Below are 20674 nucleotides of genomic sequence, written 5' to 3' on the forward strand. Positions count from 1 at the left end.
ATCATCTGACTCTAATCTCACTATCTGTCTACTACATTAGTATGTCAATCATTTCTCAGCTTAGTCTTAATTTTAAATGTGTCCATAGATATCCTCTTCATTTTTTATTATCATGTTCATCCTTATCTCTTATTTTCATATTTCAATATTGTATTTTAATTTTGCTTCCACCCTTCTCCTCCTAGTGAAATAATACGGCATAGAAGACATTCATGAATATCTGAATAATAGATATAATAATGCTGGTATGAGCTTTTCCATAGTTCTATTTGATGAGGAAAGTGCTTTGTACAAATCAAAAAGTGATAGAAAAATGTGAGGACCCAGGAGAAGTCCCCTTTCCTATAGTTGTGCTGAAATTGATCAGCACCTCTTTGGGGATAAGAAATCTAAGAGAATTAGCTTGGGGAGATTGAGTGCTGCATCCAGTTCCACAAGTTCTGAAAGAGAATCTAGTGCCTGTGGTCATAAGTAAAAATTATAAGCATTCTGGGGGGCAGAGGAAAAGAAGGAGGTTTACCTGGGATGCCTGTGGTGGAAGGGATTGAGTGTGACCAGAATGAGGACCCTTTCAACTATATTGTGCAGGGCTGAGCAGGGGCAGAACTGATGGTCATGAAGGAAGCAGGGGAAGGTATTGCTTGTGCCCTGTAAATTTCCAGTGGATCAGAAAAGCTCTTCTGATGTAGGACAACAAGGGAGAAGCAGGTGGGGTAAACATGATCTTAGTTGGTGTTTTATGTGTTCTGGCCTTGGACCAGAGCTCTAATTATCCCACCCTAGTTAGGGCTCTGCTAAGACTACAATAAGGGATGTCCCTACTTTCCTTTGGGGAATTTTTCATTAAAGAGCCCAGTAGCACTTTCCAGGAGTTCCTACTACCAGAACATCTGGTCTTTTATGTAGGGCCAGACTAGCAATTTTGCTGTTGTTCCTTCACGTGGGACTCCCACTTTTGGGGTATTCTTGGCAGAGATAATGGAGTGGTTTGCCATTTCCTTCTCCAGCTCATTTTAAAGATGAAGAAACTGAAGCAAAGAGGGTTAAGTGACTTGCCCAGAGTCACACAGCTACTAAGTGTCTGAGGCTGGATTTGAACCCAAGAAGATGAGTCTTTCTGATTACAAGACTAGGTCTCTATCCACTTCACCATGGAGTAGCCCTCTAGCAACTTTATCACATCCAATCTACTGTATTCTTGCTTTCATGTTTTTGTTGTTGTTGTTGTTGTTTTTTAGCATGATAGAGATGCTGAAAACTGTCTGGCTCAATTGGTCCACAGTGTTCCCCACAACAAACAAAACAGAAGCTTTTTTCATTAGTAAGTAAAGTCTCGATTGCTAGCTGAGATGGAACTACAAAGGCAGCGTCTTCTGTGGCCTCAATAGCATTAATTAAGGTGGTCTGACAAAGGGGAGAGAGAGTGACACAGGACTGAGGAACATCCAGTGTCCAAGAGAGCTGACCCTATTACACTATTATGGAAAAGAACTCATCTTACCTGCTCTGCCCACACACATAACCCAGCAAAATCCATTGTAATTTATTCACTTTCCATTCTAATCTAATCACATTTCTTTGTCTGTTGGAGGAACATCGTGCTAAGCAGGCCATTCTGGCTCCAGGACAAGGAAGGAGGGTTGGAAATTTGATTTGGAGTGAATATACGATTCATTAGAATTGGGATTAGGGACTGACCTATTCATTCCCATTCCTGAAAGCTGTGGGTGGGTCTGGATACTAGCCTGTAACACATGCCACTTGCTTAGTTCTTGTTACATTCACAAACTGCTTTCTTGGCAAACGCCTTCCCCTTGCCTGAATCACTCTTGTTCGAAAACACCTACCTGCGCTCTTCCCTCTCTTCCTTGAAAATGAAGTCAAAAAGCAGAAGTCTCTGATTATTTGTACACTGTTATTGTTAATGTTGCGACGTGACTGTGGAAAGGATTTCCTATAGGCAGAGTGTCTGCTTCCCTAAATGCACTAAATGCAAATCATTCGAAAACCTTGGATTGTGTCTCTAGACTATGCCTATAACGTGCAGGCAGAGAGGTAAAATGCCGTTTATGCCACACAGTCCAAATGTTCAGAAGATTCAGCACAGAAGAAAGCAATTTACCGTTAGCATTAAAATTAATCTCATTGAAAGCAAACCAAATGTTCTTATCCAGCAGAGCACGGAAAATTCATCCTGTCGTGGTACCAGTCCCTGTCTTCAAATTAGTAGATATGTCTTAACTCTTCACTTTCTTTCTTCATCATTTTCTTCCTTATCTCTTATTTTTATATTTCAAAATTGTATTTTAATTTAGGTCCCCCCCCTTCCTCCTGGTGTAAAGACATGTGATAGAGGAGAGATTCATGTACACTTAGTTGCTGGTTTGATCTTCTTCTGTTAAGGGAAATGAGAACTGTAACTGTAACTTGTTTCAAGAAGAAATTTTCCCCTGCCATGCATACCATCCAAGAATCTGTCTTCCCTGGGGACCAACACAGCATTGATAATAATAACAATAACAGATATGAAAAATTGGTACATGTCCATTTGCTATTCTGCCCTATTGGGGAATCTATATTGGGTTTAACAGAGAAAGAAACAAAATGATCAGTCACCTAGTTTTCATGTAGTGGCTAATATGGTTATAGGTTCTCCATGGGTAGAGAACTTCTTAAAGTGATAGAAAGTAAGAGGTTTGGGAGGAGGGAAGAGGGACCATAATAATGTCTTAAGAGTGTACGTACCAGGAAATAGACACATGGCGTCTGCCCTGCCCCCAGGAAGTAAAAGAGACTTCGGCCAGTCAGCAGGAGATTTCAAACCATTTCTCAGACACAAAGGCCACAGGAATTAGATGTCGATCAGAAGAAGAAGGTCTGCAGCGAGCAGAAAAATAGGCTTGCGCGTGCTGGTACATAACACACAATAGGCAAGCCAGGTCAGGCCTGCTTCAAGAAAAGCAAAACTAGCTTCTTTAGAAAGAAAGAAAATGAAAATTCCATCTAACGTAATGCTTTGGATTGGCTCTTGGCTTTTCTTTTGCGAAAATATATGTCTTATTCCCCAACCAGAGGGTTGTTCTGACCAGTTAGTTATTTCCCCTCCAAATCCCAGTTGAAAAACATGAAAGGATAACAGGCCTAAGAGCCTTGTGACATTTAGGATACTATGTAGTGGGCCAGAAGGGTGGGTTCCACCAGAGTGATGTCATCTTCCCAAGTATTTCTTCTCTTAGAATCTATGTTCTCTCTCAATTTGTGCCTTAAGGAAAGGCCAACAACCCGGAAGTCTGGGACATAGAAGGAGTTTCAAATGTATGCCAGTTGGCAAGCATTGCTATGGCATGTCACTTTTCATTGATATTTTCCCCAGGCCAATAGGGGGTAGGTTGTGCAGAGTCCAACAAAGCAATACCTTAGGGGAAAAAAAAAAAAGCAGTGAACCCTGTTCCAACCAATGTGTTTTTTTTTCCCCTCCCCTATAGGAGATTCCAGACAAAGCAGACTAGAGATAGCAATGATGTGCCTGATAAAACACAGATGTGAGAATGATAGTGGGACAGAACAGAACCCAAAAGATCTACACCTCGCTTCCACACCCCATGAGACCCCAGCATTGGTTGCCTGTAGTACATGTCTGAATCAACACACACTCACATACACACACACACAAATAAAAAACAAAATAAAAACACTCGATGAAATGGTTTGAAAATCCTTTTTTTCTTTCAATTCTTTTATCTACTCAGCCCTCTGCAAGCCTGGAGAATTCAAGCTCCCAGGATTTCTGAAGGGGATTTCAAAAGGTGTTGAGCAAAACAATTGATTGGGGGCTGCTGCTCCTCGGATACCTATTCTGAGAAGAAGGGTTTTATGTAATGAACATAATGGAGACTCCAACATGGAGAGAAACAGGAGAAAGAATGCATGTGGCACGAAGCCACTAAAGAGAAAAAAGGGAAGGAAAATAAAATGCTCATTTGGGTTGATTAGACAAGAAAACACATTAAACTATGGGACAATGTTGGTGAAATTCTCAAGCAGTTAGTCCTAAAAGCATCCTGGGATAATTTGCCTTCGAATGGACAAACAACATGATTTCAACCTATACATCCCACCATTGACCATTTCCAAAAGGCTAGCAATAGGAGCATTTCCTGTTTTATGCTATAGCCATTGGACTTCTCTGGTCATGCTCATACCTTAAGCACCAGTCCTCCTGGCCTCTAAGTCAGCATCTCTTTTGATTGACTATTAACATACTCTCAGTTTGGTAACACAGACTCATGGGATCAAAGGATCATATATTTAAACCTAGAAGGGCTTGTAGATGCTATTGATTCCAATGCCCTTATTTTACAGATGAGGGAATAGATACTAGGAGAGATGAACTGACTTTCTCAGGCTTACATATCTACTAAGTATCAGAGGCCAATTTTGAACCCAGGTCTTCCTAACTCCTAGTCCAACATTCTATCTACTGTGCCCCCTATCTTCTAGGATAACTAAACAGACTACTTCAGGCTATTTGCCTATAATAATTATTTTAATTTGATTCTGGATAAATCTTTGGGTGCCAAATTCAGATCTATAATGAGAAAATACCAGTGAATATTTTTGAGGTGGTTAGATGGCATAATTTTTGAAAGCATAAGTAGGAGAACTCAATAATAAATTGTAGCAGCATTTAATCAAAATAGATATAGGAAGGCAGACTGGTTGGTACTTGACATTTTAACTTTAGCTGCTGATGATATTTCATTGATAGAGACCCACAGCTCCTGGTTCAGGGAGTGGACAATAATAATCTGTTTATAGCTAAAAGACCAATAAATCCAAGGCTGCCATTTGAACTCTTGGGGATGGCAACAGCATACACTGTAAAGCCCCATACCAGGAGAGTGCCATTGTGTTTCGCCTTTGCAAACCAGGAAGTGCTATATTAATGTAAATTGCCAATACTATCATTGCTACTATTATTCATAGGATTCCTTCTAACCCTTTGAATCCGGAATAAAATTTGGCTGGTTAAAAGTCTTTAGGAGAGAAGAGGGTATTGATAAAAAAAAAAAAGACCTAACTATGCTTCTTATAGTTAGCTTTATGTGCAGAGCATGGCAGTAGCTATTTGCCTAATTAGCCTTTCTATAAAACCTGAACATAGGAGTCACATTTTGGGAACACAAGCAGATCTTCATCCACATGGCATGGGATCTGCCACGAGTATCGCAAGACTCAACTGCACTTGCTCCAAGGCTAAACTTACCTGTTTCCATTAAAGGTGGTTTTTATACTCCCCAGTTGGGTGCAAAGTCTCATCAGTATACACGGGCACAGAGGTCCTAACACACTCATGTGAGCACTGCAGGGTTTCATTATAGGCGGTAAATATATCCAAGTTGCTGGGCACACGGGCAGGAGTGAAATCCGTCAGATTTTGGCAACTTTCTTCTTGCTGATTGATTTTCCGTTGGTGACTGTTTCTCCGAGTGTTTCCACTTTGTGCACAGCTAAGGGAGAACGATGCGAAGTTGGGCATGTGGGGAATAGGATTGTGGGTTTGGGAGGACAGGGAATGAGGGGGTAACAAAATATACAAAGACACCATCACCATTTGAACGCAGGGCCTTCATTGCAAAGCATTAATTATACATCATTTAATATTAAATTATAATTCCCAAGCTCTTCAGAAGGCTCAATGACAATTAAGCAATCAGCTCCCTTTATTTTTTTCTATCGAATTTGAAATTTAAATGTGAGCCATTATGGCAGGGAGAATTATTGAGATGAGTGCTTTAGCCATGTTATCAAGAAGCTGGAGTTGTGTTTGCTCAAAGTGTGTCCGTAAGAACAATGGCGTTAACATGCTTTCCCTTCCTGAGGCCTCGGTGGGACAAATAATTGGGATAGGTAACTAGCTACCAAATTAGTCTGTGATAGTTGAGAAACATTGGAGATAGCATGAGAGGGGTTCAGTAATTCATTTTGGAAGCCCCAAATTATGAATATATATATTATATATAATATAATATATATATATATATATATTATATTATATATATATATATATATATATATATATATATATACACACACACATACAAAAAATACACATATATACACACTTAGCAATGTATTTGTGTATTTGTGTGCATATATACGTGCACACGTATCTATATACATATATGCATATATGTCTGCATAAACAGATAGGACAGGAAGACTGGTGCCTAGAGTATGAGCATGACCATCAAGGCCCAATGTGCTAGAAGAAGTACTGCCAGTCACGTGTATATATTTTTATACACACATATACATACATATATGTGTATGTTTATGCATATCGTACATGCACAAGCATGTATGCATGTATGTGTAGGGATATACAGATTTATATGTGTATATGAGTATATGTGCATGATGAATAAATGTACATATACACATACATGAATACATATGCACAAATATATATGGATGTTTTTGCAGACATATATGCATATGGGGGATGTTTTATAACTTCAGATTTCTTTATTTTTAGTCCAGAGCCCCCAAGTTGGAAGCTAGATTCCATTCTAACAATATAACATATGTAGATAAGCTGTATGATATAGCTATATGACATATCTGACTTCTTATCCTACCCTTACGATTTTGAGAAAGAACTCAATCTGTACTTATAAGGTGGCAACTGGTAATCTTTTCTTTCTTCAGCATCTTGCAGCAAGAAGGGATAAGAAAAAATTCAAAAGTTTCCGTAGTCTTTAGAATGAAGTAGACAATTTGTGATGCAGTCTCCTTCATGGTATGTAATATTGGAGCCAGGCAGAGAGAGAGCAAGTTTCATTAGCCTGCCAGTAGGAAAATATCAATGATATCTGCCATTTTTTAGATTTCTGTACTCCATCCATGACGGTCTCCTCTGAGCAGCCCACAGCAGTGGGAAAAGGAAGACAAAAGACTAGGGAGGAAACTGCCTGAGAAGGTAATTGTTCAAATGGAACACTTAGTAGGACATGCTCTTCAATATTACACTCCTAGATCGTAGGCTTAGAGTTACAGCCCCTCATTTTATACATGAAGAACTGAAGACTAGAGGGAGAAATTGACCATCCAAGACAAAAATGTATACAGCAGAGCCAGAAGCCAAACCCAGGTCCTCCGATTGCAGGTCCTGAAAGATCACTCTTTCCATTGGGCCATTTTTCCTGCCCCCTCAGATAATATGCTGCTATTCTGTAGTCTGGGTTTTAGATCTCTGGAGAATGATGAAGTTGGCAGCAGGAAGGGTAACATATGGCCACTCTTCCTTCTCCTTGCATGTCGTAACTATTCAATGCTTTTATTTCTTCAGGTGACTGTGGTGGAGGTGGTGGAAGGGAGTGGCCGTGACTCCTGGGGCAGGACAGATCTTTATTACTTTCCCTATCCTAAAAGTGATTTTTGAAAAAACAAATTTAATAATATGAAAATCCTCATAAAGTGCGTTGGTATTAGAGAGAGAGAGAGAGAGAGAGAGAGAGAGAGAGAGAGAGAGTGTGTGTGTGTGTGTATGAATTCTAACTCACTTATCCATCAGGAAAGAGTAGATGGATTTTCCATCCATTCTGGAGTTCCCTAGCTTGCTTGTCTCCCCATTTCCAATCCTGGGGACATTAACCCATTGATCTGCAGAGGCTTCCCAAAGAAACTCAAAGGTGACAAGCAAACCCTTTTATGGAATTGCACTTCTCATCTCCATTTGGGCTTCACCTGAGTCCCATTGGAAACCTCTTTTGGTAACAGAACATTACTTTGGATACAGAGCAATGGATGCTACTTTTTGTTCACATATCAGAAAGCTCCCTCCACAGATCTGTAGACCAAGGTGGACTCAAATCATTCCTAACTTGCCAATCTGGCTGACCTCTACCTAGCAAGCACCATTATACATCTTTGCCTGGCTGCCTTTCATTTGTTTACAGGCAATGCTCTATGGGCACAGGGATTTTTTACAGGTATCAAGGAAGTTCCCTTCCCTCATTCTTCTATGCTCTGTGGCTATGTGATACCCTGGATATTTGGTGCTGCCTTTCTAATCCCATCATCAACTGAATAATTAACTAGATCCCTTCCTACTCCTCTTATTCAGGGGGTTGTATGCCCTTTACGCTCACCATCCAGAATTTCTTTTAGGTTATTTTCTGGAGATAGCAAGGGGCTCATTTAGGTACATTACACTACAAGAGAACTGAGCTTTGAAGGGATAATGGGAACACATTTTCTAGAAGAATAACTACCTGCAAATTGGGGGTGGGGGAGATATTAGAGGGGCTTCCAAAGTGCTTTTGTGAAGAGTGAGGTGAACCAGTGCTTTGCCCAATTTCCCCAGTGATACAGGTGGGGAAGTGGTGATGGCAGATACATAACACCCAGCAAATCTGACCTCAAAGTAGGCCAATTTCCATAAGGAAACAGGCAAAAGCAGGGATGCCTGAAGCTAAGAGCTAACCTATTTCACTATTTGCAGAGCTGATGTCGAAGGAAAAACCAGGGAGTAAATTAAACAAGCAAAGTGGATGTAATCATTCAAGAACCCATGTGTTGGGGAAGGGTAGATAGACAGAATGGAGGGGAGAGGGGGACAGAACAGAGGGAGAGTCATATGTTAGGGGAATCTCACTGGGAGCATGGGAACATTCACTAAAGGTTTGGAGAAGGTAAAAAAGGAAATAATAACCACTGAACTGGCAGGCTGGCCTGGTTCTTGTTTTTACAAGTTGCTTTTGGATCAGACAGGAGGGTTTGGGAACACAAGCAGCAAGGCATCTGAGAAGCCATTTGAATACGGTTGCTGCTCAGTACAGCTCCTGCTGAGGGAGCCATGGGGCAGATTGATTTGCCCTAAATAGCAGGAGTAGCTTCAAAATAATAACTAGCCCAAGGAGTCTCAGCAGAGAAGGCCAACAAGTTTAGATGCTGGGGAATCAGCTAGAAAGAACACTCGGATTTGGAAATTGAAAATAATAATGGTAGTAGCAGTAATGACACTTTTCTTTTCCTTTTTTTCCTACGTGCCTTGACAAACAGTGGAATGAATTGTGTTCTCATAGGTCTGGAGCTGGAAGGGACCTTGGAGGACATCCAGTCCACTGCCCTCATTTTACAAAGGAGGAAATTGAGACTTGGAGAAGTAAAGTGGATTGCCCAAGGTCACCCAGTTATTAAGTGTCAGAAGAGGGATTTGAATTCAGGTCTTCCTTACCTCAAATCCAGCACTCTTCAAACAACTGCTTAGCATACATTTTCCCCAAGGCCCAGGGGCTTCCAAAGATAGCCACCCTACCCTGCTTTCCCCAAGCCAGAAGGGTCCTTACCAATTTTTTAAGACAAGAGTTGTAATCAGAGCAGCTATAACCATGATGAGGGAGACAGTGATGGTTATTATCTGATGGACAGCCAGACCTGTAAAAAAAGAAAGAAAAGGGGGGAAAAGGGGAGATGGAGGGATATCCATGAAATTAATGAGCAAAAAATGAAGGCAAATTTTTAAAAGTGAAACAAATACATTACTGGTACTTGGTTAAAAAACAAAATAATTAGGTGTAACTCATGACCAGTCTTCAAATTTCTCTGTAGTAATGTGTCACATTGCAAATTAGAGAAGATGACAGCCACCTAAGTGTTCCCCTTTCTAAGACACTGTTGGACACCAGCTGCATGATACTGAGATCAAAGACCCACAGAAGCCCCTGGCAAAGGTCTTGGCTTCAGTGTCTTCGACCCTCACTAACTCTCCCTTTCCCAGAACCCAACCCTTCAGTTCACACCACTACTGATTTTTCTTCATCCCCTTCATCTTCATCCTATTTTACCATGAGATAAGGAGGAGAGTAGGAAGAAGCCTGGATATGGAGGCAGATTCCTCATTTCTAGCCCAATCTCTTCTTACTCAAAAGCAGCTTCAATGCAACAGGTCTCAGGTAAGTGCCCACCAATCAACAAATGTTTGCAATGTCCTATTCTGTGCAAGTGGCTGGCTGTGGTATTGGGGAAACAATCCAATTAACATATAAATGAGCATTTATAAAACGGTTGTTATGCTCTAGATGCTGGGAAAAGTGAGGGGGAGGGGAAAAGTGAGCTCTCAAGGAGCTGAGGTTCAAATAGAAGACACAACACACACATGCACACACACACAACATGCAGGCACACATGCACATGTACATACACACATCACATACATGTTCCTATGAAGAAGTATGTATATACATATACATGTATGCACAGCAGGCAGCTAGATGGCACAGTAGGTGAAGTGCTAGATTTGGAGTAAGGAACACTAACCATCCTGAGTTGAAATCTGGCTTCAGACACTTATTATATGTGTGACCCTGGGCAAGTCACTTAACTCTGCCTTAGTTTCCTCATCTGTAAAATGAGCTGGAGAAGGAAATGGAAAACCACTCCGGTATCTCTATAAAGAAAACCCCAAATGGGGTCATGAAGAGTCGGATATGATTGGAAATAGCTGAACAATAACAGCACGTGTATATCACATCTGTCTCTGTCTGTCTGTTCATACACACAGACATACATGTGTGTACACATACACACAGTGTCCCAAGAAAAGTAGATTCAATTTTAGAGCACATATGGCAAAAAGGTTAGCTCATAGCTATATTTTGCACTCCAAGGAACTGCAAGGCAATCTTAGTACAGGGAATGTTGTGTTGTATGCTACAGATCAATAACACAGTGCCAGTTTGAAGAGTGAGAAAAAGGCAGAAAGATAGACAGACAGACAGACAGACACACACACACACACACACACAGAAAGAGAGACAGAGATACACATAGAGAGAGATGTAAAGAAAGAATGGGAGAAGGAGGGAGGGAGGGAAAAAGGAAAAAGAGGTACATACAAGCTGACTATGAGGCAGATACACATTAACCTTGGCTGAGAAAATACCAGCAATTTACAGGACCATGAAAGGCCTCCTGGGTATACAAAGACAAAAAAGAAACAGTCTTCATCTATATGGAACTTACATTCTACTATATTGGAGAGAGATAACCAAGTGAATAAATTCAAAGCATATACAAAGTAATTTCAAGGAGGGGCAGTTAGGTGGTGCAATGGATAGAGCACCAGCCCTGAATTCAGGAGGACCTGAGTTCAAATCTGGCCTCAGACCAAACACTTGACACTTACTAGCTGTGTGACCCTGGGTAACTCACTTAACCCCAATTGCCTAAAAATTTTAAAAAAAGTAATTTTAAAAAATAATTTCAAGAAGCAGAGAACCTGAGAACTTCAGTACTCTGTGAGGAGGCCAGCAGAAAGCCCCGTCATAAAAACAAACAAATAAACAAATAAATAAATAAATAGATAAATAAATAAAAATTTTAAAAAAAAGAAAGCTCCATCATATCTGAAATGGACAACGGGGATGGAGGGTCATGAAAGGAGGAAGAAAGTTCTTACACTGAAAGAACTTCCAAGGGCCATGAGTTACCCTTTTTGCCACATGTGCTCTAAGCATATGAATAACTTGTACATAGACGAGGGATTGGAGTTGTCCTGTTTGGCTTCCAGAGGGAAGAAACAGGAGCACTGGATGGAAACTGCAAAAAAGCACATGTAGGCTTGAAGTTAGGAAAATAAAATGAAACAAAATTAAGCATTAGAGCTATCCCAAAGTATTTGGGAAGGGGCTGCTGTGAAAGGCAAGGGATTTTCCCTTTTTAAAGGTCTTTCAATCATTTATTAGGTAATGAGGATTATGGGTATGGATTGACATGTAGGAGTACCAAAGTGTCTTCTATTTCTGTAATTCTGTGACTCTGTGATCAGGGATCCTATGAGCAAACATTCAGAGCTGAAAAGAACCTTGGAGATCCTCAAGCCCAGCTCTCACATTTTTAAACGAGGAAACTGAGGCTGAGAGAAATTAAGTGCTCCCAGGGTGACACAACTAGTGATTGTCCCAGGTGGGTTGATGATGAAGATGCTGATGCTGATGTGACAATAGCAATGATGACATCTATTATTTTTTAATACTTGAAGGTTTGCAAAGTGGTTAACATATCCAGAGGATCCAAACAGATATTGTTCAGCTTGGATCTCAGCCTTAAAACTGAACAAAGTATTTTTTCAGACATGCAGTATTATCACATATGATCCTTACAAGAATCCCAGGAGATAGATGCTATTATTATCCTCATTTTATAAATGGGGAAATTGAGGCAGAAAGAATTGAAGTGTTTTGTCCTGTGTCATACTACTTGTAAGCATCTGAGGCAAGATTTGAACTCAGGTCTACCTGGCTCCAAATTTAGAACAATACTTTATCCACTTCACAAATGTGCAATGAAACCTAGGCAGAGATGGCACATGTAAGGAATGATAGGAGTCTGAAATATATCATTCTCCCAATAAGTGTAAACCTGAAGTTCAGGGAGTAGCTCTTTCCTCCTCAGTATCTTCCTTTTCATCTTAACCCATCACACCCCTAAAATCATGCCTCCAAAGACTTCCACCTTTGTTATTAGAGAGACTTTTTAATCAACTATTGATCACAAGAGCTTCTTGCTTGTCAGACTACAGATGGAAACTCTCTTGGTTTACTTGTAAAGAAGAAGAAAAAAAACCTTGACATACTCAAAATTTGGGCCAAATCTAAGAAGGCAAAATTACATAGGAATAAATGTAAAGTCTTAAACTTAGAGGAGAAAAAATACTTTTAGAAGTACAAGATGGGAGAAAACGTGGCAGTTTGACAATTATCTGGGGCAGGAGTGGGGAACTTGTGGCCTCAAGGACACATGTGGCCCTCTAGGTCCTCAAGTTCAACCCTTTGACTGAATCCAAACTTCACAGAACATTTGACATTCCTTGTTCTAAGGGTCTTCAGTCAAAGTATCCCATTGAGGACCTAGAGGGCCACATGTGGCCTTGAGGACTCAGGTTCCCCACCCCTGGGGATTTGATTGACTGCTGCAAAAAAAAAAAAATATATATATATATATATATATATATATATATATATATATATATATATGTATGTATGTATGTATGTATGTATGTATATATGTCACCAGGGTGATAAGGCAGCTGAGAATATTGAGGGGGAGCTCCATCAGGAAACATCATCCAAGTCCAGAGAGATAATAACCTTATAGTATTCTGAACCACATCTGGAGGATCGTGCTTGGTTCTGGGGTTGGAACTTTAGTCAAGGTACTGATAAGCTAGAAAGCATGATGATGAGGATGACTAGGATGGGGAAGGGAATCTAGATGATTTCATAGAAAGCACAGTTAAAAGAACTAGGGGAAGAGGAGACGTTTATTCTGGAGAAGAGAAGATTTAAGGTAGGGTATGACATCTATCTACCAACATTTGATGTCATCTGTTAAATGGCATCAATAACACATTACTGGATGCCATTGGAGGGAAGCAAGTGGAGTACAAGGATAGCCTCATTTGTACCCTTTTATTTTCATTGCCCAGCAAAATGACAGGTAGCTAGGGAGGACTTTTGCATTATTGTTGAATGGAACTGAGTCAGAAATGATTTCTAAATTTTGGGACACTATATAAATATGAGCTGTTATATTATATAATGATGTAAATTGCACAGGGTTTATACATAAAGAGTCTACCTAAATTGGTTAACATGTATTAAATGTCCTAGCAGAGTACTTCCCATTTACTAGGGCTATAGCAAATGCTTGAATTAAATATTGAATTTTTAAAAATGTAAGCTATTGTGGATATGGAAGAGAATGGGAAGACAATGGCAGGGGTTTTTTTTTCACATTTGTATTACTGCCATCTAGCACTATGCTCCTCACATAATAGATGTTTAATGAAGGCTTGTTGAATTGAATTGAATAGCTGGAGAGACAGAGACTGGATGAATGCTTCGCAGTTATCCCTTTCACATCTGGAGGGGAGGGGGATTAGTGCCCCATGATCTGGAAAATCCAGGTGAAATATTTTGGCCCACTCTTTGTACCAGAGAAGAAGTCTAAATTATTATGGTATAAAAAGCTAAAATATGTGGATATTATACAACAATATGTATACATATCTTTGTATGTATATACGTAAAATATATAATTTACATAATATTATATATATATGTAATACGTTTCTGAATTTCTAAACTTTTTCTATGTCATCTGCTGACCTTTCCATGTAGTCTGTGGCTTCTGCAAAACTCCCCCAAAATTCCCATTTAATTTCTTATGCTGATCCATGATACATGGAAACCACAATGGAGAAAGTTACAATGTGGGAAGGATAATTGTAGTGTGCTGTAATAGAGATGCTTTTCAGATAAGGAATGGACTAGGACCGGTGATCACCACTGAGCCCCTTTCCAACGCTGAAGTTGTATGATCTGTGATCTATGATCTATGATCTTTCCTAATGATGTCCTTTGCCCTGAGGCAATATTCTACCCACCATATCCCTTCCTCACAAAAGTGTCTGAGCTTGCCATGGTATTTTTTGTTTTTGTTTTGTTTTTTTGTTATGGGCTGTTTGTGCATCTGTTTGCCCAATACACGTATGGATTTCCTGATGGCAGGTTTCATCCAAAAATGACTTTGCTGGCTGTCTCCCAAAGACACAATGTTGCAAACAGATGTTACCTCTCCATTGGAGGTCATCTGATGGAGAGAAATTGTTAATAAATAATTAAGAGTTGGCATGACATGGAAATAATTTTAATTCTTTTCCCCCTCTTATATGCTTTTGTTATGTTTGGTAAGGGATTTCCATCTTGAGCCTACAGGAAAAATACTGCCTTTCAAAAGAATAGAAGCTAATACAGAAATGTCATTTGCATTTAGAGCTGGTACTCCAAAGCTAAAGTTTCTGGGTGATTTCAGATAGACACTTGGGAGGAGCTGGAAGCTTGCTGTAGCTAATGTAACACACACACACACACACACACACACACACACACACACATACACACACACACATATATACATCCTTCCATAATCTCTCTCTCTCCTCTCTCTCTCTCTCTCTCTCTCTCTCTCTCTCTCTCTCTCTCTCTTTCATTTCTCACATCAGTAGATTGGAAACTCCTTGAGGTGAGGGATCCTTTTATTTGAGTCTTGATATCCCCAGCAACTGCCCCAGTGGTTTAATGAATACCTTTTGAATGGAGTTAAATTGAAAGCATGTCATAAAATTTCAAATACTACATAAAGATGAGTTATTATATTAATGGAAACATGTTATAAAATAGACTCATTGGTAGAGAGATTCTTCCCTTCTTGGTTAATATATGTTAATCGAACTCTTTCTATGTGCCCAGCATTGTGCTACCTAGTATAGTGCCTGCCATGTAGTAGGGATGTAAGAAATGCTTGAATTGAATTTTTGGATTAAAAAAAAATGTGGGGGCAGCTAGGTGATGCAGTAGATAGAGCAACAGCCCTGAAGTCAGGAGGACTTGAGTTCAAATCCAGCCTCAGACCAAACACTTGACACATACTAGCTGTGTGACCTTGGGCAAGTCACTTAACACTGATTGCCTCACCAAAAAAAAAAAATGTGATCTATGGTGAGTGCGTGAGGAGAGTGTGACACAAGTGGTAGAAAGTCCCCAAATCATGAAAGCTCAGATTGCCAGGACTTCTCTATTCCAACCTGTACCTCCAAAATCATCCCTATCATGCCTCAGAGAACAAGACAACTTGGGTTCAGGATCCATATCTGACGCATGCTGCCTGGGTGACCCTAACCAAGTCTCATAATCTCTCAACTCTCTAGATAATTCCCTAAGACTGTAAGATGAAGAGCAGGTAGATGTAGTTTCCTCATTAGGGAGTTCTTTATACACAGGTTCAGCCCCTATCAATATAGCATGCTATACTGATATAGAAGAAATACTGGTATTTTATATATAAAATACAAAATCACTTTTCCTATGTGCCTAGTATTGTGCTAGCACAGTGTCTAATGTAGTGTAGATGCTTGGATAAATGTCTATTTATTGATTAATTATTAGGCACTTTGAAAATTTTGTAGGGTATCCATATACATAGATATCATAAACATGCAGGCATATACATATATAGATATATCCATATATGCACATACACACATATCAGCATTTATTCAATCATCTACAATACATCAGGCATTATGCTGACAGAATACTAGGCACATTGGAAGAGCAAAATTAAAATATATTCATTGACATGTAGACTCCCACTACCAACAAAGCCTGGTAGAATTGATATTTCTATATAAATATAATGACTCATATTTATAAAGTATTCTGAAGTTTGTAAACCATTTCTGCTTCAGTTCTGTTTAACAGTATGTAGAAGTTCACACTATATACTGAGCATTGCCCTAGGTTTTGGGGCTATGTAGGCAAAAAAGAAACAATTTGTCCATATAAATCACTTATGTCCGATGATATTTGAAATACTGTTATAAAGTGTGTGGTATAAGTATTATGATACTCATTTTACAGATGAGGTAACTGAGACTCCAACAAGTCCATAAACTCCAAGATTTATAGCTAGAATGGATGTTAAAGGTCAGCTCATCTAACCCTTGTCATTTTACACCTGGGGAAACTGAGCCCCCAAAAGGTTAAGTGATTTGCTCAAGGTCTCACTGATAATATAGGACAGAGCTGGGATTTCATCTTCCTGCTACACCGTGAAGATTTTCCCATGATCATACAGCTAATTAGCAAATGAATCTGCAATTAAGCCCAGGCCTCCTGACTCCAGAGTCAAGGATCAATCTGCTATACCTGGCTGCCTTTTCTGACTGATAAATCAATCAACAAACATACACTAAGTGTCTGCTGTATTTCCTGCACTGTGCTAAGTCTTAGGGATACAAAAAGAGGGAAAAGATAGTCCTTACCCTCAAAGAGCTCACGATCTAATGAAACATGAATTTTAAATGATAATTAACTGAGAGGAATCCCAATCTTCAGCAATAGATAAACACCTAATGTGGTTTTGGAAAGGTAGCTAAAGAAATGATCCAGTTATTTAAGCATGTCACCCTACTAGCTTATAAATTCCATGATGGCATGGACATTGTTTTGTCTACACTGGATATTTCTGTACTTAAATCAATGCTCCAGGCACAGCAGGTAGTTAATACATGTTTGTTCGATGTGTGTGTTTTTTAATGTTATACAATATATAAATTATATACAATATATAAAATGATATACAATATATAAATGATATACAATATATAAAAGCCTTTTGATCCCAAAAGACTGAGCTTTTCCCCATGTAAGCAATTTTTTTCCCCTTTATCCATAAGGATGGTGGACTATCCTTTTCCATTTAGCTATTTAGAGATATGGTGTGCCAATCAATTGAATTCAATTCATCAAGGATTTATTCCATATCAGCTAGATACAAGGCACTGTGCTAAATGTCAGAGATACAAAGAGAAAATTTTAAACAGTCCCCGTCATCAAGAAACTTATTGTGAAATTCTACTGTGGAGGAAGTATATATAAACATATGACTTCATATGAGATAATTTTAAGATGGAGAAATATTAATATCCAAGGGAATCACGAAAGCTGTACCTTAGAAGAGGACCTTTGAGCCGATTCTAGAAGGAAGCAAAAGAATCAGTCACTCAGTCAGTCAAGGAGCATTCATTAAGTGCTTATAGTGTCTGACACTGTGTTAAGTGCTGGGAATATAAGAAAAGTAAAAAAAAAAATCATTTAAGAAGTAGCATCTAAGAAGTGGAGATGAAGAATGACTGTGGAAAGAGAGATATTCCATTTTTTTCTACTATCCTTTACCATATTATCAAAAAATACATAAGTGGGTACATTTTTTAAGTGTGATGAGGAGACTAGCTGATGAGGGCTATCACTTAAGGCCTTCATAATATGCCTTGCCTGGTTCTACTCTGCATGAGGTTTAGTGAGCCTGCTTCTTGTCATGAGTAATAGAGAGGCCCTTCTTCCCACTTCAGAGCACGAACAGGTATCCTCTGACAATGAGATGACAAACAAATCTTTAATTGGCTGCTGGGCTACAACTGTATGTACATACAAAAGGCTCATGTAGGCTATTTCTCCCTCTCTTCTCTGATAGTTTTTGAGGATGAATTAATATCGATCGAGGGTAGGGTGCAGGGTAGCACCTCTGGATCCCTTATCTCCCCACCCAGCTGTCATATGTCTGAGAGCACATGATACCTCTCCTTCTGATAAATTCCTTCTTTTCTGATATTAGGTGAGTGAATATCCTGAGATGGTAGTGTCCACAAAACCAGCAGGAGCATCAAAAAGATCTGAGGGCCCAAAGAAAACAGAGTCTCAGGGTTGGTGGAAGCATCAGCTGAGTGTGCTGAGGACACCATTGTAGAAGTCCTGAAGACTGACTTTCTTGATCTACCCCAACAAGGAACTAGACCACCTGAGCAAAGGGAGTCCATTTGAATATCCATAGGCCATTCAGCAGAAGTGAATTCCTCAAATAGAGAAAAAAAATCCCAGGACCAAAAAGTACTAGAATTTAGGGGGTTGTTTTATAGCAATATTTTAACTTAACTCTCCCCAGGGATCCAGTAGCTTTGTTAAGGAGAAAGCAATAGTTATTGCATTTCAGACCTTATTATACCTTCTCATTAGACATGCAAATATTATTGATGTTGATTAATTGATCTTGGGGAAATGCTAACTGGCCAAATGATTTTGGAAAGCACACTAGTGGGGGCTCATGAATGACCATATTAGAAACTCCGTCTCCTCTTTTATTTCCCTAGAAACTTAATGGGAATAGCAGTCAGTGGCCCTCTGAGGACCCAGCCTACTAGTGAGAGTTGTGATTGGGACAATGAGCCCACAGACGGTGCTACGCATGAATTTACTTTAGATAGACTCCTGAAATAGGGTATGCTTTAAGTTACTAGCTGAGATATTCCCTTTCCTGGCTACCCAAAATGGGGTTGTAGAACAAATGAAGGAAGCCAATAAAATGTCGAAACAGATGCATCTAACATCACCTTTGACAAGGCTGATTAATTTGGACATTCCCAGCACTACTTGTAGGATTTAGATTGTGTGTGTTTAAATGTGTGTATTCTCTTTTTCCTCTTGAGGATTAATCAATCAAAAATTCAATAAACAAGTATTTAGTAAGTACCTACAAAGTACCTGGAACTGTGCTATATACTGAGGATACGATAACAAAATAAAAATAATCCCTAACCTCAAAGAGCCCATCCTTTACCCAGAGAGGAGTGAAATCACACCAGTGTCGGGCATGGTCCAATAAGATTATGTACAAGAAAGGGAATAGCTGAGAAGTAAATACTCTGCAATCTCAGGTGGTAAGAACTAGCCAGGCAGTTTGATCTATTTTTGAAAGCTGGGGTTTGATGATAAAAAAAAAAAACATCCATTAGGCTGGCTCCCATACACACTCATGTTTCTTTACCTAAACAAAAGCTACTGCTTTTTGTTCCTTCTTACTCTCAGAATGTTAGCTCATTGAGAATATAGAACATCTTATTTTTTTGTCTTTTGTATCCTCAGTGCCTAGTACAATATCTGGCACAGATTAAGTTCTTAGTGAATGTGTGTTCATTGATTGATTGATTCTTCCTTATAGCTACCATTCCTAATGCATACTCAGGTACCACAAGGACACAGGAATTCAACAATAATTGAGTGTTCATGGCCATAAAAATATCATTGATACAAAGATAGAAGATTACTAAGAAGTTAACTTACCCATCCCCCTCTTTTTCTACAGATTATCAAACTGAGGCCCAGAGGGGTGAAGAAAGTGACTTGTCTAACAATACATTGGGAGTTAGGACCCTAGAGCAAAGATTTGAACCCAAGATTTCTGGCTGCAAATCTAGCCTTCTGTCCACTGTCCTATCTCTTGACTAGGATTGAGCTATGTTGTATCTGCCTGTCATCAAGGTACTAAATTGTCAAGCCCTCTGTCAAGGATCCCTTGATCAAGAAAGATTCCTGGTGTTGGGAAGCTAGGAAAAGATTACCAAATTAATCCTGTCAAAAGTCAAGACACCATTCTTCAAGTAGGTGTTGAATGATGACTTATGGGATGTTATGCAATGAGGATTTTTTTTTTGAAATTTTGGCTAGACTAGATGTCTAGTGAGATGCCTTCTCACCCTAAAATTCTGTCATATCATTCATAAATTATTTTCTTTGTTACTTCCTTTCATTTTTCCTTATTCTATTCTTTGAAAACACACAAGTCACACCTGTCTTCCACAAGGCAATATTTCAAGTAATTGATGACATATGTCATGTTTTTCCATCTGTCCCCTTTAATCCCTCTGCCTTTTCTTTTTTAGAATAAAGATCCCTAGAACTTTAAACTCTCCCCAAGGTGACTTGCACTTGAGCCCCTCCAGCATTCTGGCTGCCATCCTTTGAATAGTCTCCAGTTCATCAGTGCCTTTCTTAAACTGTGGTTCCCTGAAAAGAATACAGTATTCTAGATATAATCTGATGAAATCAGAGTAGAGAGGGATTGTCACGTCCTCATTCCTGGAGGGATTAAATAAGGTATTTAACCTAGAGGAAATGTCATGAACAAAAGGCACAAGGTATAGTGTTTCCTTAGGGAAGAGTGAGCTTATGTATTCTGTTTTTCCACATCAGTAGGAATTAAACAATCCACT

The 20674-nt window shown here is 39.3% G+C and overlaps 1 protein-coding gene across 2 annotated transcripts in view; it reads right to left on the bottom strand.

Annotated features, from left to right (window-relative positions):
• Nucleotides 1–20674, bottom strand: part of AJAP1 (adherens junctions associated protein 1) — a 270071-nt gene that overhangs the window by 16406 nt on the left and 232991 nt on the right. The window contains exons 3-5 of one of the 2 annotated variants that reach the window (XR_002322171.2): nt 9354–9441; nt 5267–5510; nt 2746–2877 (exon numbers count right to left, since the gene is read on the bottom strand). Coding sequence is in view for 1 of the 2 variants with exons in the window: in XM_020975313.2 (XP_020830972.1) it covers nt 5276–5510; nt 9354–9441 (323 nt within the window). In the remaining variant the exon portion in view is untranslated. The remainder of the gene's footprint in view (nt 1–2745; nt 2878–5266; nt 5511–9353; nt 9442–20674) is intronic. The other variant, XM_020975313.2, reaches the window with a different exon arrangement.

The sequence above is a fragment of the Phascolarctos cinereus genome, unplaced genomic scaffold, assembly GCF_003287225.1.
Source record: "Phascolarctos cinereus isolate Bilbo 61053 unplaced genomic scaffold, phaCin_HiC Scaffold_726;HRSCAF=1367, whole genome shotgun sequence".
Classification (NCBI taxonomy): Eukaryota; Metazoa; Chordata; class Mammalia; order Diprotodontia; family Phascolarctidae; genus Phascolarctos; species Phascolarctos cinereus.